This window comes from Pipra filicauda, unplaced genomic scaffold (genome assembly GCF_003945595.2).
Source record: "Pipra filicauda isolate LSUMZ 115617 unplaced genomic scaffold, ASM394559v2 scaffold21_size4447388_pilon, whole genome shotgun sequence".
In the NCBI taxonomy this organism is placed as follows: Eukaryota; Metazoa; Chordata; class Aves; order Passeriformes; family Pipridae; genus Pipra; species Pipra filicauda.
This window is the reverse complement of record NW_024104332.1, coordinates 3,271,853-3,289,088: the sequence shown is the minus strand read 5'-3', so window position 1 is coordinate 3,289,088 and position 17,236 is coordinate 3,271,853. Positions and strand designations below refer to the sequence as shown.

At 42.5% G+C, this 17,236-nt stretch overlaps 1 protein-coding gene across 7 annotated transcripts in view; it reads right to left on the bottom strand.

Annotated features, from left to right (window-relative positions):
• The window catches only part of PCNT (pericentrin), a 78,326-nt gene that overhangs the window by 32,253 nt on the left and 28,837 nt on the right, over nucleotides 1–17,236 (bottom strand). For 3 of the 7 annotated variants that reach the window (XM_027751973.2, XM_027751975.2, XM_039381358.1), the window contains exons 23-29: nucleotides 15,716–15,880; nucleotides 12,751–12,897; nucleotides 12,016–12,167; nucleotides 10,987–11,198; nucleotides 10,326–10,552; nucleotides 8,838–9,000; nucleotides 8,153–8,296 (exon numbers count right to left, since the gene is read on the bottom strand). In XM_027751973.2, the coding sequence (XP_027607774.2) occupies nucleotides 8,153–8,296; nucleotides 8,838–9,000; nucleotides 10,326–10,552; nucleotides 10,987–11,198; nucleotides 12,016–12,167; nucleotides 12,751–12,897; nucleotides 15,716–15,880 (1,210 nt within the window). The remainder of the gene's footprint in view (nucleotides 1–8,152; nucleotides 8,297–8,837; nucleotides 9,001–10,325; nucleotides 10,553–10,986; nucleotides 11,199–12,015; nucleotides 12,168–12,750; nucleotides 12,898–15,715; nucleotides 15,881–17,236) is intronic. The other 4 variants (XM_039381359.1, XM_027751979.2, XM_039381356.1 and 1 more) reach the window with 2 other exon arrangements.

The window sequence follows — 17,236 nt, the reverse complement described above, 5'->3', positions numbered from 1 at the left end:
CCTAATTCCAGAGAGCCCCATCTCACCTGATCAGGAATCCTTCAAGTTCACTCGCTAGGTCCTTGCCTTCTCAACCCCAGTTCCACACTCTTCTTGCCCCAGAGGCTCTTTCCAAACCACACCAGTCCTCAATCCTCCCAATTCACTCCATTCCAGAGGTGCTCCATCCCCAGGTTTAAGCCCCAAACACCACTGTCAGCCACCTAATCTTTCATACCAACCCTTCCAACTGTCCCATCCTTTGCTGCTCTATCCTAAATCCTTGCCACCCTTCTTTCCCAACTCTCTTAATCGAGCCAGCCAATACAGAATTCTTGATTCCTCCACACTCTCATGCTGAGATCTTCCTTAGACATCCACTATCCAGTTTCTCCATTACTCCCTGCCTCGTGTCATGCTGGATATACTGCCCCTGCCATCTATACTGGTAAATTAGCACCCAGTCCATCTTTCCAGTGGCCACTGGTGCCCAGCCCAACCCTGAGGCCAGCTGCTATGAGAAAGCAAAGTTATTGTATTTCTCTGAACCAGAGTGGGAATTAAAACCTGCAGAAAAATCATGCTTACAGAAAATCAGTCCAGTTCTCAGATTACAAAGGGAAGAAACACCTGGGGAAAAAGATGGCACGTCTACAGACTGCAAAAGCATTACCACAAATAGGAAAATGTATATAGTTTAAATTATTTAAGTTATCAAGAGTTAATTTATAGCTACAAACTGAATTTTCAATCAGCTGGATGCACTCAATACGCTGTTTATGGGACCAAAACTGAGACTCTACTGTGAACGCTCACGAAGCAAAGCTACTTTTATGTAAACATAGGTAAGTAAGCTGAGCATGAAAAACAGAAGCCTATTTTGTATCAAAGCAAGGTCCTGCAAGAGATCATCATTTTACTTTTCAAATGTCCTATCATCACCTTAAATGTTTTCAGTCAAAGGTAAGCCTATGATCCAACAAGGACCTTAAGTGGTCATCCAGCCCACTTTCCAGAATGGACAACCACAGCCTGCCTACAACATTTTTTTCTAGGGTTTCACTATCCACAGGTATTTAATTACATCTCTACACACTTGAAAATAAGCAACATTTCCATGTTCATGCTTAAGAGGATAAGTGTCACAGGTTTGGAATGATGCAACAATATTTACACTAAACACTGGGGAAAATGTCACCACAGTGAGGATAATGGAACAGAATGTGCAGGGTCTGCGAAATCTCTGGCTCTGAAAATCAAACAGGCTGGACAAAGAGAAACAAGGAAAGTAGATTCTGGTTTGGGACAAAAGTATGGACTACATGAGCTCTCGAGGGCCACAGCAACCCCGTGATTCCAGGATTTAGTCACGCTGGTCTCACTGTAGCAACTATACTTTCTCTGCATTAAGACAATATTAAGATACGCAAGTAAAAACTAAGAGGTTAATCGAGCAAATAAAAATTCAGCACACATGGAACTGTACCAGATGCTTTAACCATTGACCCAATTTGCTAAGCACCCATGGCCACCTTCTGAAACCAGTTGAAGTGGACATAAAATTGCTCCTTGGTCCCTTTGCACAGCCAATATGAGAGCATGGCACCTCCAGCTGAAGGAAACAGAAACCACTTTGTTTTGCACTCACTCTACACAGCATGTTAGCCCTGCCCTCCCTTACACATTGGTACACTGGTACTGGGCTCCTCCTGCCAGTTTAAGTTTGCTTTTGGCTGATAAATACAAATCCCACACAGATTACAAATCTCAAAAAGTGCCCGTCCTGGTAAGTACTTCCTGTCTTTGAGATACTGTAGTTGTGGATTACAACTGCATTCCAACTACATTCCCCTCCAAGCACTCATTTTGCACATGTACAATTACCAGGAGCCATGGACTATATAAAAACAACGGGGCCACACTCTCTACCTTTTCTAGCATTGTGCTAAATAATCACAATAAGTATTCATAAGTTCATTGAGTTCTGGATGTAATTCAGGCTCTAGCAGAATGCATGAAATGAAGAGTCTCCCCCAGTTTCTCTCCCAGCCCCCTCGCAGCTGTACTGGATGTATCATATATCACACGTATCATGAGATGCAGCAGAGCAAGCAGCTGAAACACACAGAAAAAAAGCCAACAGTCTGAATTCCGTTAGGAGACAATCCCAGCCACAGTTGCACAACAGAGGATATCTTTTGCCAAGAGCTGGGTTTTGGCAGGCTGGAGATGGGAATAATGGGAATAAAATAGCACTCTAGTGTATTTGGTTACACATGGTGCAGAGAGGAGGGCAAGGTCCGATGCACACTGTTATTTGTGCACCCAGAGGAAGGTCATGGACGTAGACAGACCCTGTGAGAAAAGAACTGACATTTGGGAAAACGAGCACAGGAATTTTTCCTTCTATATCCTACGAAACATGGTTGATGCCTTCCCTTTAGCTTCCAAAGGAACACTGGTGCTTTCTGAGGAACAAAATACTGATTAGATAACACTGAGTTACCCAGTCACAGTCACCCCCTCAGACAGAAATGCAAGTTAATGGAAAAAAAATAATTAGGGAAACAGATTTTACCTGGAATCAGCAGTATTTAATAGAAAGTGGGTATCAGATTTTGGCAATCTCAGTAAGTGCAATCTGTTTGACCAATTTTTTGATCTTTTTTTTTTTTGGTTTTTTTTAAGCACATGTCCCCAACTGTACAAACAGAATTTCAAGCAACACAAACAGATCACCAGCTCACAGATCTGTTCCTTTATAGACAAAACCTGCTATTTTATTAATGCTTATTCAAATCATGCAATTCCCCTTCAGTAATGCCCCAGCACACTCCTCCCCACTCCCAAAATCGTTAGCAAATGCCAAGCTCCATTCTGAGTGCATTTAATTAGCAAGGCTATTCTACTCACAGTAGTTACTCCACATCAAAAACTGGAGGAGGCGTCAGCTTTTCAAGGAATAAGCCATGTCAACTCCAAACAAGATGATTTATATTTATCACGTTTTCCACCTACTACAAACAATTCCAAGCCAGAGGAAGAGTACTACAGATGGCTGGGGTGGGAGAAAGGGGATGAATTTTAGGACTCGGCACTTGCAGCAAAAGCAGCTGTTCAAGTTGTAACGAGCTGCTGGCAAGAGCTGGGCGGCTGCTAGGAGAATGTCAATCCCAAAATACACTGTAACCAGCTCAGTTATACATCCCCTCTCTTTCAGAGGGCAGCAGCAAATTTCAGGACAGTGAGGTGGTCACCAAAAATAGGTTAAATAAAAATAGTGTTTGAGGGAGATCTGAATGGACAGAAGGAATAAAGATACAGTAACAGGCAAGACAGCTCAGTGCAGCTTTTTCACTCCAACAGGAATTTACCCCGGTAACTTTTTATTCACTTGAGGGTTTTGGTTTACCCAGCTCACACTCTTTGGGGGAAAAGTCTAGAAACAAGAGACAGTGAATATACAAGAGAACACATCTATGAATATATATATATATGTGTGTGTAAATAAAATTAATCTAAAAATGATAGGAGAATTATATTTTAAGTGGACCACAAAACAATCGTGGCAACTAAGAATGTATCAGATCTAAATGTCAGCCACTCAGGAGTTAAGTGTGCATACTTTAGGAGAAAAAAAAATAAAAATGCCTTTTTCAATTTGGCACCTACAAATTTTACTTCAGCAATAGACTTCCAAAGTCAATGTATAACTCCACAGATCCTTCTTGCTTATTTTGGGTTTCCTCTTTCCTCCCATAATTCATTCTGCTCTCCTTTTTTCTGACCTACCAATCCATTCAGTTACATTTCTCTAGTCTTCCTTAGACTTCCTTCAGTTCTTGCTGTACATTTTTAGCTCACCATCTTACATCACCTCAAACACTTTTCATAACCTGCTGGGCCTATTTATTAAGTACTATTCCTCGTTGTTAAGATAAAATCAAAATTATCAATTTATTCGCACAGTGTTACAGCAACACAGCAAGAAAAAAAAACCACACTTGTTATTACAAACCTGAACCTTCTTTTTGTGCTACATTAGCAGCAGGTGTTCCTAGAAATTGAAATACACAGACATGTACAAGACAAGAATAGAACATTGTGATCCATTCTATCTTCTAAAATCACTAAAAATCTGTATGGAATACAGATAGGGCCTACCTTTTCTTTTTGGTATAATTGCATTTCATCTTTATTATGACACAAAGCTCCTGATGATCTACATTGATTCATGTCTGTAATAGGACTAGAGTTACTACAGAAATGGTTTTACATTATAACCCTGCAAGCTTGCTGCAACATCCTTAGCCAGTCACTTCTGCATTTTCTAAGACAATCAATACTATGTTTTTGCAATTTTCACTATATAGAGGTGGAATAATCAATGCCTCAAATCTTCCTTTTATCTCCTGTCAGGGGATCTAAAGCAGGATTTGGCCCAGCAGGACTCCCCGGCACAGGTCCTGCAATCTGTCACACATTTCCATAACCCACAGTCGTACTTGTGCTCAACAACACCAAGGAATGATTTTGCATTTCCTATGGGATATGTTACTTAATGCCATAATCATTGCTGTAAAGCAAGCACAGCCCCTGGACCAGTTTATGTTCTGCTGCCTTTCCCCTGAGGAAGAGAGCTCAGAGACAGACACAACTATTAATACTAACTTAGGTACTATGCATTTAGTAGCAATATGACATGGTGTAATAATTTCAAACTAAAGAGGGTAGACTCAGACTAGATAGAAGTTAAGAAATTTTTCATGATGAGGGTGGTGAAACACTGGCAGCTTGCCCACAGTGGTGGTGGATGCCCCATCCCTGGAAACATTCAAGGTCAAGTTGGACAGGGCTCTGAGCAACCTGGTCTAGTGGCTGGCGACAGGGCTGGAAGGTCTGTCCTGTGAGGAGAGGCTGAGGGCTCCAGGTTTGTCTAGGCTGGAGAAAGAGAGGCTGAGGGGTGACCTCACTGCTCCCGAAACTTCCCAAGGAGGGAACGTGGGGAGGGAGATGCTAGTCTTCTCTCCCTGGTATTCAGTGATAGGAGTGTGGGAATGGTTCAAAGCCACACCAGGAAAGATTCAGAGTGGACACTGGCAAGCATTTCTTTACCAAGAGGGTGGTCAAACCCTGGAACAGGCTTTCTAGAGAAGTGGTGGATGCCCCAAGCCTGTCAGTGCTCAAGAGGCATTTGGTCAATGTCCTTAATAACACGCTTTAACTTTGGGCTGACCAAAAGTTGTCAGGATGGATTGCTCTAAGTCAGTTCTAAGTGAAAATATTCTAGTCTGGTCTAGTCAAGTGGAAGATGTCTCTGTTACTACAGGAGGGTCAGACTAGATGACCTTTAAAGCATCCTTCCAACACAAATAATTCTATGATTCTATGTACAACATCAGTATTTTGATTGTACTATGCTTTAAAGGTCAAATGCAGAACCACAAGAGCAGGACAATGGCAGAGTTGAGACTCAGAGAGGCAGGCAACAGTTTTTCACTAGAAAACTGTTTCTTGCTGTCTTTATTTCTGACCTAAGCATGTTGCCCTGTGTACAACTCCCTGTTACACAGTCTGCTCAGTCAGAAAAGATCTCAGCAATATAGCTGAGAGTGGCATTGTGCTGACACAGCTGAGGGTAGCGTAATGTTGGCATTACCAGAAATGGAAAGGCAGTGATCACAAACAATAAAATTTCTACTGGAAGATGATACAGAGAAATTCACTTACAGAAGTACTAGAAGGGCACTAAGGCTGCAAGTTCAAGAAGTCAAAACTATATAATGCCATTTAAATAATTCTCAGAGTTACCATTAAGAAGCAGCACAACCTAGTCTTGAGTTGCTTTGCAGTGCGAATCACATAACTCTGAACTTTCTCCTGTTAATCAAAAAGTTATCTTATATGTAAACCAGCTATACTACACTGAGATTCTTCAGGGTCTTTATTAAATCACTGCTGTCACTGTTAAAATATGTGCTCCTTCATTTGCAGTGCGAGTTCTCTCTTTTTGAATATTAGTAGACTTCATCTATGTTAAAGAGTTTCCCCTTACACTACTCCACTTCCCTACACAAGCTCCCTGTAATTAGCTTACATCATATCACCTACTTACTTGATTACTTGCACCTACTTACCCGAATATGATTTAGTATTTCAGTGGCTCTGGCCTGCAGTGAGTCACCCTAAAAGCTTAAGATCCTTGCCTCACCTTATCCTCTGCAAGAGCACTACCTCATTCAGCTTTTTCAACCCATATACTTTCCTTTAAAAACCTAAACAGTCTCTGTCCTTGACCATTAAAATTCTTCCCGTCATCCTGACCGACCATGTGTGTGTGTTTGGACAGGACAAGGCTGGGGAGCAGGGGAAAAGCTTATGTCTAAAACTGAGTACACATCATCACAATTCAAATAATCTTCCAGGAGAAGTTTATTTTTTTCTGTCATTATTAAGCTATCTCCTTAGTCCTAAAAGCAGTCAAAAGCCTTCAAGCTCCAACTCTTTCAACTGCAGTACCAAAGAACCAGCATTTCAGTTATTAATTAGGTGCCAATTACCTGTTGCAACTAAGTGGAGTTAAAACACGCCTCTTATTTGCTTTAACACTTATAGAATCATAAAATCATAGATTCAGCTGGGTTGGAAGGGACCTTCAAGATCATCAAGTCCAACCCTTAATCCACTACCGCTGCGGTTACTAGACCATGGCACCAAGTGCCACATCCAGTCTTGTCTTAAAAACCTCCAGGGACGGAGAATCCACCACTTCCCTGGGCAGCCCATTCCAATGTCTGGCCACCCTCTCTGTAAAGAAATTCTTTCTAATATCCAACCTAAACCTACCCTGGCACAACTTGAGACCATGCCCTCTTGTCTTGCTGATGGTTGCCTGGGAAAAGAGACCAACCCCCACCTGGCTACACCCTCCTTTCAGGGAGCTGGAGAGAGTGAGGAGGTCTCCCCTGAGCCTCCTCTTCTCCAGGCTGAACAGCCCCAGCTCCCTCAGCCTCTCCTCATAGGACTTGTGCTTGAGTCCCTTCACCAGCCTAGTTGCTCTCCTCTGGACCTGCTCCAGCACCAAAATGTCCTTCCTGAACTGAGGGGCCCAGAACTGGACACAGCACTCCAGGTGTGGCCTCACCAACGCTGAGTCCAGGGGAAGAATCACTTCCTTGGACCTGTTGGCCACACTGTTCCTGATACAGGCCAGCATGCCGTTGACCTTCTTGGCCACCTGGGCACACTGCTGGCTCATGTTCATCTTCCTGTCAATCCACACTCCCAGGTCCCTCTCTGTCTGGCTGCTCTCCAGCCACTCTGTCCCCAGCCTGTGGCGCTGCAGGGGGTTGTTGTGGCCAAAGTGCAGGACCCGGCACTTGGCCTTGTTGAACCTCATCCCCTTGGAATCAGCCCAACTCTCCAACCTATCCATGTCCTTCTGCAGAGCCCTCCTGCCTTCCAGATGATCGACACTCCCCCCCAGCTTAGTGTCATCTGCAAATTTGCTGATGATGGACTCAATCCCCTCATCTAAATCATCAATAAAGATATTAAACAGAACTGGGCATGACACTGATCCCTGGGGGACACCACTAGTGACCGGATCCCAACTGGATGCAGCTCCGTTCCCCACCATTCTCTGGGCCCGGCCCTCCAGCCAGTTCCTGACCCAGCTCAGAGTGCCCCTGTCCAAGCTGTGGGTTGCCAGCTTTTTCAGGAAAATGCTGTGGGAAACGGTGTCAAAGGCCTTGCTGAAGTCCAGGTAGACCACATCCACAGCCTTCTCCTCATCCACCAGGTGAGTCACCTGATCATAAAAGGAGATCAGGTTGGTCAGACAGGACCTGCCCTTCCTAAACCCGTGCTGGCTGGGTCTGATCCCTTGTCAGTGGGTGCTGTGTGATTGCACTGAGGATGATCTATCCCTTTCTAACTAAGTACAGAGCTACAGCAGTACTCTTCACTAACAGCATTATCATCTTACAAGCAAAGAACCAGCTGCTTTATTTTACTTGCTGCTTTTATAGGAAGACCCTCTCACATCTGTGCCAGTTTGAGCTGCTCACCAGGTCATCAAACCAAGCACTGATTAATTACAGAAACACACTGCAGCCTGCCCTGACTGGGGACAACTTTGTTTTCTACTCCAAGTGCCATACCCACTCCTCACCAAGAATTGCCTGCTCCTGGGTCAGCTCCTGGAAGCGTTCCCGCATGTTTTCCAGCTCCACAACAAGGCGACGCTCAGACTCCTCTTTCAGGTTCAAGGCCTCTTCTAATGCAGCTTTTTCTGCGACGTAGCCTTCGATAATGCCTAAAATCCCAAGTCAGAATGCAAATAAAGACACAGACAAACTTATAGGGAAAAAGCAGCTTGAAAACATGAGTAAGCAAGTTTTGGCAAATGACCGAAGGTGACATGGAAAGGAAGAAGTAAAAGATGACTTAAGTTTACACTGTAGTTAGGCTTTTTGAAGTACCTCAAGAAATAGAATACATTAACTGATACCTTTTAACAGATTTTACAAGGCTGCCATGTTACAGAATGTCTCCAAGTCTACAGAATTCAAATGGGGATCATTAAGCTTCTGATGGCCTGGGATGAGCTCACAACATCCTGACACATCCTCTGCTGAGGGCTGAGGTTTGAAGAAACAGAACCTCCAGAAAGGAAGATCAGATGTTAGATTCAGAGCCCAAGAAATCCAGGACATAGAAAGCACAGAATCACAGACCAAACTGAGCTGGAAGGAACCCACAAGGATCATCAAGTCGCACCACTGGTATTGGGAGGAATGAGCTATGAGTAAAGGACACTGAAATCTCATTAAATTACATTAATTTCATTTTCTTACCCTCTGCTTTATGAAGCTCTAGTGCCAGCTGGTTCTTGGCCTCGCTCTCCTCGCTGAGGCACTCCATCAGCTCCTGGTGCTGACTCACCACCTGGGCAGTCTCCTGATTTCGGCGGCTGAACTCCTCTTCAAACTGCGCATGGTTTTCATGCATTTTCTCCAGCTACAAGTGAAAAATTTCCCCAAGCATCAGATCTCAGATGCACATGTAGCGTAATAACACTGCAGACATTTCAACAAAAACCCATCTATGCAATAAGGCCCAAGTTTTGAAGTTTCATTTTAGTACTAAGTTGACTTTGCCCAAAACCTCTGAACAATTATCACAATTGAACAGTATATAAATACAAGGATGTTTGTATGCTGCTATCCACATATTCCCACAACATTTTAACATCAGACTGAGTTTTCCTGAACCTGTTTATTGATGTTAGAGAAGCATTGACATGAAGTGCAACAAAACCCTGTCAAAAAACCTCCCCTCAAAGTTACCGAATGAATCTAAAATGCTAGTTTAAACCTACTTAGGGCAACCAACTTATTGCCTTCCCACAGGATCTGCTAGAAGGCCAAATATATAGCCTTAAAACTGATTTCACATTTTCAGTGTTATATATAGAATCGTGGAAAAGTCTGGGTTGAAAGAGACCTTGAAGACCACACAGTTCCAAACCCCTGCCATTGGCAGGGACACCTCTGTCCCAGTTAGAAACTAGTCCATCTAGGACCAGTTCATCATTGTATGGGTGTAACCCAAAACTGTGTATTCTATAGCATTCCATGCCATTTCCCAGAAACTGTTATCAATGAACCATTTACACCATCTGCCCATAGAGCCTGACTCCGCAGGCTACAAACTAGGTGTTAAGAGGCCTGTGAGATAGGAGGATGCTCTTGTCCTCACACCCTTTGTGGAGCTCCCCACCCTGAGGGAAGTGCTGGGCATTCCTGCCTGAACTGGAGAATATATAATCTTGGAATCTTGGAACTTTTTTAACCACTCGTGGGATCCAGAGGAAGACTGCAGACCACCGCTCTCAACCAGACTGCAGACCACCACTCTCGACTGGACTGCAACCACCACTTTTCAACCAGACTGAAACCACCACTTTTCAACCAGACTGCAATCACCACTTTTGACCAGATTGCAACCACCACCCTCAATTGGACTGCAATCACCACTTTTGACCAGACTGCAACAGCACTCTCACTAACAGATTTTTCCCCTCTCCTTTTACTTTGGACTCAGGGGGCCCAAAGAACACCACTCTGTTCATGCCCCAGGGTGCTGGGTTATACACTTGGGTTTTGTGGGTTAAAACCAATTGTTTGTCTGTATAATCGTACTTATTGTATTATTTTATTAAATTGTTATTCTGACTTATAATCTCTCTTTTGAGTTGAGTTCGTTTCCCCTGCTGGTTTACCTTTAAACCAGCACAACCTTCCACTAGACCAGGCTGCTCTACATAGATTGAAAAGCTTTACTTGTTTAGTTGACTCTGTAACCAGTTCCAGAAGTCTCTCCACTGCAGCGCGCAAACGATGACAAATTTTCAGTATCATTTCTTCATTTTCACATGCCAATTCTGGCTTTGCAAAAACACTTTCACATAAGTATTGGCTCAACTCAGACCCCTCGTCAGCCTCTGGAGACAGCTGGTTGTGTTCTGTGAGAGTTTCATCAAGCAGCTCCTCTACTGAAAACAAGCAAGCTGTTTAAAAACACACACACAAAAAAAGGACAGCTAGCAACAAAACCAGTCACTCAGATAACAACTGACATCAGACAGTGACCTTAGGTGGTCCTGGAGATGTACAAGGTAAACCTCAGACACATCAACAACTCAACTTCAAAAAATCACCAGGGCTTTTCACAACGTTTGGGATTATTATTCTGTACATCAGGACCTGAAACTCCGCATTCACCAAGTCCATCTTTCCTGCCCTATAATCCATTCAGGCTTTTCCAACAACGTTTTAGTAGTTGATAGGCACTGTCTTAAGTGTGGAGCAGCTTTGAAAGACACAGAAACATTGCAACAAGAGATATCCTCTCTCTTAACTTCATCCACACAAAAGGAAAGGAAAAGGCAGTTTTCAAGAACATGAGCTAACGATGTATCCAGGTTTGCTGATTTGGACTCACCTTTCTCTAGATGGTTTTCTCTGGCTTTGAAATATTGCATAAATCCCATTTCTTCCACAATAGTGTGAGCTTCTCTAGAATCTCCAGAAGCCAGGCTGTCATTAAGACAAAGACCAATCTTGCTACAGATAAGGTCCTCAATAGCTATTGTGGCCTTCACCAGTTCCATAAGCAACTTCAAAACCTGCTGATAAGATTCGCGCAGTTTTTCCCTAGAACAAAAGCACATCCAACACTTCAAAAATTGCATGCACTTGATCTGAAAGACACTCTTGAACCTACTGAAAAGCTGACAGTCTAAAATGGGTATTTTGCCATAGTTTGACAATTATCAGTAAAGATGATTCAGGTGACTCACAAAAAAACTCAGGTAATTGTCGAAGAGCTGGCTCAGCAAAACACCTTTGTTTTCTCCACAGGTAGATCATACTGCAATCCCAAGCATCTGAGTCTTCCACATCCATGGAAGTACCAGCAAGGAGTATACATCTACTACTATAGCATCAGTGACATCAAAATAACTAGGGGTGCTCTGGCAGAGCTGACAACAAAAATTGTATTTATGAAAACATTTTAGTTTTAAGTAAAACAGTAAGCCAGTTTCCTAAAGATGAGAGAGAGGGAATTCTTCTTAAAGCTTATTCAGCATGACAGCTTCTCCAACCCACATATTCCCATGACACATCAAAACAATCCATGTTGCACTGAGAGGTTTTGTGAACAAGAGGCTTTCTCTATTTCTTAGATTTTTCCAAGATGAGAGACAGTGGAAACCCCAAAACGCCAAAATCTTCACCAGACTGCACAAAAAAGAGCAAGATAAGAACCCCTTGCCCTCCATGTCCAGATAGGTTGGTAATTTTAAAAAAACTTGAAAAAAATTGCAAGTAAAACTAGCATATCATCCTAAACTATTAATTTGAGCTGGCTTAATTTTGTCTGATTATTGATTTCTTTGTGAGAAGTGAGAAAACAAGCAAACAAAAAAACTCCAAGCAGTAAACATTATGTAACCAAAGCTGAACAAACCTTTCCTCCTTGGATTGCTCAATATCAGATCTCAACAAGGCTACCAAATTCCCTCCTTCTTGGTTTTCCCTGTCCTGCTGCTGAAGGAGTGTCTCCAGTTCAGAGTTGGTCTCCTCTATTTCATGCTTTAAAGACTCCACTTTCTTCTCCAGCTGTGGAAATGCAGTGACAACGCAACAAAGTCAATCACTTTGCCTAAACTTTGTTTTATAAACCCTACCTGAAAACAAGTTTCTGGAAAAATTACTTATCTCCTCATATTAGTATGCTCAGATGACACCTTTATCCAATTAAAATGTATGTATATAAAAACAAAAATACATGTATGTATGTATATACCCACCCCCTACCTCCAGATTTTGCTGCCAAACAAATTAATGGCATTTTGTTAGAAACTCTGTCTCTTAAGTAAACAAAAACAAATAAGTCAAAATATCTATTGGGGAGGAAACTGCAAGGAAAGAAAAGCATTCTGCTCCAGTGTCAACCTTCTGACACCTCATCAAATCCTGCAAGAAGAGCTGGAATCAATAATGCATTGCCAGTAGGGAAATTCTCAAGTGTTACTCCTGTTTTTTCCCTAAACAGGAAGGTCCAACAGAACAGTTTAATATACCACAAGAATTATACATGCAGTCCCTCAATATACACCTTGAGACAGAAGAGATCACTGTGCTAAAAAAAACAACCCCAAAAGCACATTTAAAATCTAGGTTTAAGATATTTTCCACACACCTGGATAATTACTGCTGTCTTTTCCTGCAGCTGGACTGATAACATCTCTTGCTCCTTTTGGTGAGCAGCCTGTGCCTTCTCCCTCTCCTGAATCAACATCTGCTCCTTGTCATGTAGTGATGCCTTTTTTTCAGCTTCAAATTCATCCTGCAGAAATCACATACACTTGGATTTACAGAGAGAGGAAAGAAAACCCCCAAAACCACAAACACCACCACCATCCTCCCAGAAAAACCCCAATCAAACATCCCCCCTTACTTTTTTTGTACTCTCCAGAAGTACACACTTTACCTCCTGGATTAACCAGCAGTGACTTACACAGTCAACACCCCCAGTCAACAAAATCATGCTCAAACTATGATCAAAATCAGGAACAGTGTGGCCAGCAGAACCAGGGCAGTGATTATCCCTCTGTACTCTGCATTGCTGAGGCTGCGCCTTGAGTCCTCTGTCCAGTTCTGGGTCCCTCACTTCAAAAAAGACATTGAAGTGCAAGTCCAGAGAAGAACAACAGAGCTGGGGAAGGGTCTGGAGGGTAAGTCCTGTGAGGAGCAGCTGAGGGAGCTGGGGGTGTTTAGCCTGGAGAAGAGGAGGCTCGGGGGAGACCTTGTCATTCCCTTCGAGTACCTGAAAGGAGGTTGTAGCCAGGTGGGGTCAGGATCTGCTCCCAGGGAACAAAGGACAGGACAAGAAGAAACGGCCTCAAGCTGTACCAGGGGAGGTTCAGGTTGGACATCAGGAGGAATTTCTTCACAGAAAGGGTTTTCAGGCTTTCACAGAAGGGACTGCCCAGGTTGGTGATGGAGTCCCCATTCCTGGAGGCATTCAAGAACAACTGGATGTGGCACTCAGTCCTCTTGAGTTGACGAGGTGGGCATCAGGCACAGAGTAGACTCAATTATCTTGGAGGTCTTTTCCAACCTACATGATTCTGTGAAAGCACTCTGAAGGAAGGGATTATTAGACATTGCCCACTCCTGCATCAGCAAATAAGGGAGGTGAAACAAGGTCCTGCTATCCCTTTCCAAACAGAATCATAGAATCCTTTCGGTTGGAAAAGCACTCCAAGATCACAAAATGCAACCATTAACCCAGCACTCCCAAGCCCACTACTAAACCAAGTCTCTAAGCACCACATCCATGCTTTTTTTGAACATTTCCAGGAATGATGATTCCACACTGCCCTGGGCAGCCTGTTCCAATGCCTGACCACTCTTTCAGTGATGAAATTTTCCCTTATACCCAATCTAATTCTCCCCTGGTGCAACTTGAGGCCATTTCCCCTGGTCCTGTCACTTGTTACCTGGGAGAAGAGGCTGATCTCCACCTCCTGTCTACACCCTCCTCTCAGGGAGTTGTAGGGAGTGAGAAGGTCCCCCCAACCCTCCTTTTCTCCAGGCTGAACACCTCCAGCCAATCCTCAGAGGACTTGTGCTCCAGACCCTTCCCCACCTCCATTGCCCTTCTCTGAACATGCTGAAGAGGCTGAGCTAAGAGGCTAAAAGGAACCCGGATTAGTGATTGTTTCTGCAACACCAGAACTGGGAAATGATCACAGTATAAAAAAAACTCTGGCAATTTTGTCTATGAACACCAATGCACTCCAAGGTGATAGCCAACTATTTCTTACACTGGCAAGTCAAGAAAACAGAGCAAGAAATAAGACTTCAGAGCAGAGCACATGTAGTCACCTGATCCTTTGCAGAAGACTGAGCCAGTCCTTGCACTGTACTTAGCAGTTAAGAAGGTAAAAAGTGAACAGACACAAAGGAGTAGGAGGACTTTCCTCGACCTAGAACGCTGAATTTGCAGACAGTCTCTGAAACAGCCTGCCTGTTATTCTCAGATCCACCTAAAGTATATCAGACCATAGAGAGGAATTCTGAATACTAGAAATCTGCTAGGCAAGGCAGAGGGAAGGAAAGAAGGAAACTGGCTGGCATGAAGACAACTGCATAAATGAGCACCGGGTAGTGGGCAGGGGAGGACTTGTAAAAATATGTATCAGCACACAATGCAGCTCAGCCTGACATTCCAAATAGATCCAGCCAGTCTCTTCTGAGACAAAACACCGGTCATTAAGCTCATGTGGGGGGAATCCATAGACAGCTGAGCCAGCAGGAGAATTAGCCCTGGCAAAATTTCAACAAAAAGTGAGGTTTCTGGTGTCCCAAATGCTAATTAGGGCAGCATGAGAGAGAGAAAAGCAGGGACCACTTCTGGAGTATCTGCATAACACTCAGTCTGGTCCCAGCTTCTGTGAGCTGAAGGTTGGGGTTCAGCTGAGGACAGAAATGTCAAATACACCTGCAGCAGCTTTTCAGGACACACTTGTGTCCTCTGTTTCAAAAGAGAGCTGCACCAGACAGAGCGAAGTCAAAGAATGGTCAGGACTACACAGAAGTCAGAGGCAGGAAACATCTTGAAGATGCTTATCATGATGGAAGTTTAGAACTCAAATGATGAATCCGTGAAAGCAGAGATTAAGAACAACAAATATCTCATACACGAAGAGCTCACTGTCATCACAGACTTAGTTAAAGCTCAGATAACACTGAATATGTTTTTGCCAAACACACAAGAGTGCAGTAGACACAGGATGACAGGCCAAGGGCAAAGTCTCTGCAGACACTAAGAAGAAAATGTCTCAAATGACAAATTGAACATGTACACAAGGAATGTTGCTTAGAGCAAATATTTTCCACTGATTTTTTGGTTTTGTTTGAAGGGCACCATTTCATATCCAATTCAGAACCTGAAAACAACCCTGTAGTAAATACAACAGCTCACATCACACTGCTTTATTTCCAATGCTACCTTTCTAGTTCTAACATGGTGAAGCAAGAAAAAGATTTAACTCAGCGTCATTTTAGACACTGAAGAACAGAAATTTACACCAGTTGGTCTTTTTCAGCAGAACATTCTCCCAGTGCATACTCAGAAGTGCATTTTCACCAGAGCCCACCTTCAGCTGTGCAATCTGCTGTTCCAGCAGCACTTCTGACTGACACTTCAACAGCTCAATCTCCTCCTGGAACTGAAGCTGCTGCTTCAATTTTACCTCTTCAAACTGAGCCAGAAGAGCTTTCCTCACAGATTCTACTTCAGAGGCCGATGCAGAAGCATACAGCTGTAGACAAGTAAGGAATATAAAGTATTTTAGACCATAGTATTAGAATTAGGGAAAAAATAAAACCAAACTAAACCCATCAAGCTCAACCAAATTCTTAAAAGCATGTTCACAGTCCTCAAGGTCATACAGGGCTTCTTTCTATCATCATGCTGAGTACAGAAAAAAGAAAGCTGATAAAAATAGATAAGAAGCAACTAGGCATTAGATATCAACCCTGTATTCACGAGATTATCAGATCAGACTAATAAAGTATTCCTTATTCTTTCCAACAGATACTTCCCCAAGAGAAATTCAAAGAAATAAGGAGGAAAGAGGAGGAGAGAAACACAGGGAGAGCATATTTTGTTAAGAAGTGATTTCTCTTGTTCAAATGGGAACAAACAGTACACAGCTATATTTAATGCAATTATCCTATGAGATACAACAGAGAAAGGTTTGAGGATTTTTTTGTTCATTTGGGGTTTTTTGCTTATTATTCTAAGAAGCAGTCATCAGAATGGTCATAAATCCTCTTTCTAGAATGAAGAGCTTAAAGACTGAGTAACCATTAGAACCTCCCAGAAAACTAACAAGACTACCTTCCTAGGCAATCTATTCTTCCAAAAGTGATTTGAGAGTTATTTGGAACACTATCCAACTTTCAAATTAGTAAGTGAAAAAGCCAAAGTTAATTGTATTTTAACATATTTTTCATGGTTATAGCTGGATAAAGCTCATTTTCTTTGTGACTTTGCCTACTACATGAATGTAGCATATAACACAGGAAAGTGAAAAGTCTTCGTCACTCATGGCTGCTTGCATGCACAAAAGTCAGACTGCATAAAAAACTGAATGAACAGAAGATCTTAATTCCATTTCGATGCTTAAAGAGAACTTAGCGTAATAATCAATCTTTTTAGCATTCAGTATCAAAGTAAACATCAAGCTTACACATAAACATTCCCAACAAGAAGAAATGGCAAAGCTTTAAGAGCAAATAGGAATATTTCTCAGCCTCACTGAGAAATCACATTTGGAAAAGTAGTACCTACTATAATTTCTCTAAGAAAAGAAGAAATCAGTGTTAGAAGAAATAAATGTTAGCAATGAATTTTTACTTAAAAAGCTTTCCACAAATGGTTAATGACCTAAATTATTCCCTACTAGTTTTAAATCAAAATGGCAGCTTTAAAATTTTGAATTAAATATGACAGGATCTCAAAAGAAAGCAAGCCCAGCCCCATAAAGAGAGTACTGCAAACACGGGCTTAAATTTTTTTAAAAAAAAATAAGTTTAATACACATACACAAATTCCCTTAAGTCCTTTCAGATAAAGCAAGGCCTAAAAATGTTAAATTTGTCTCTTCATATCT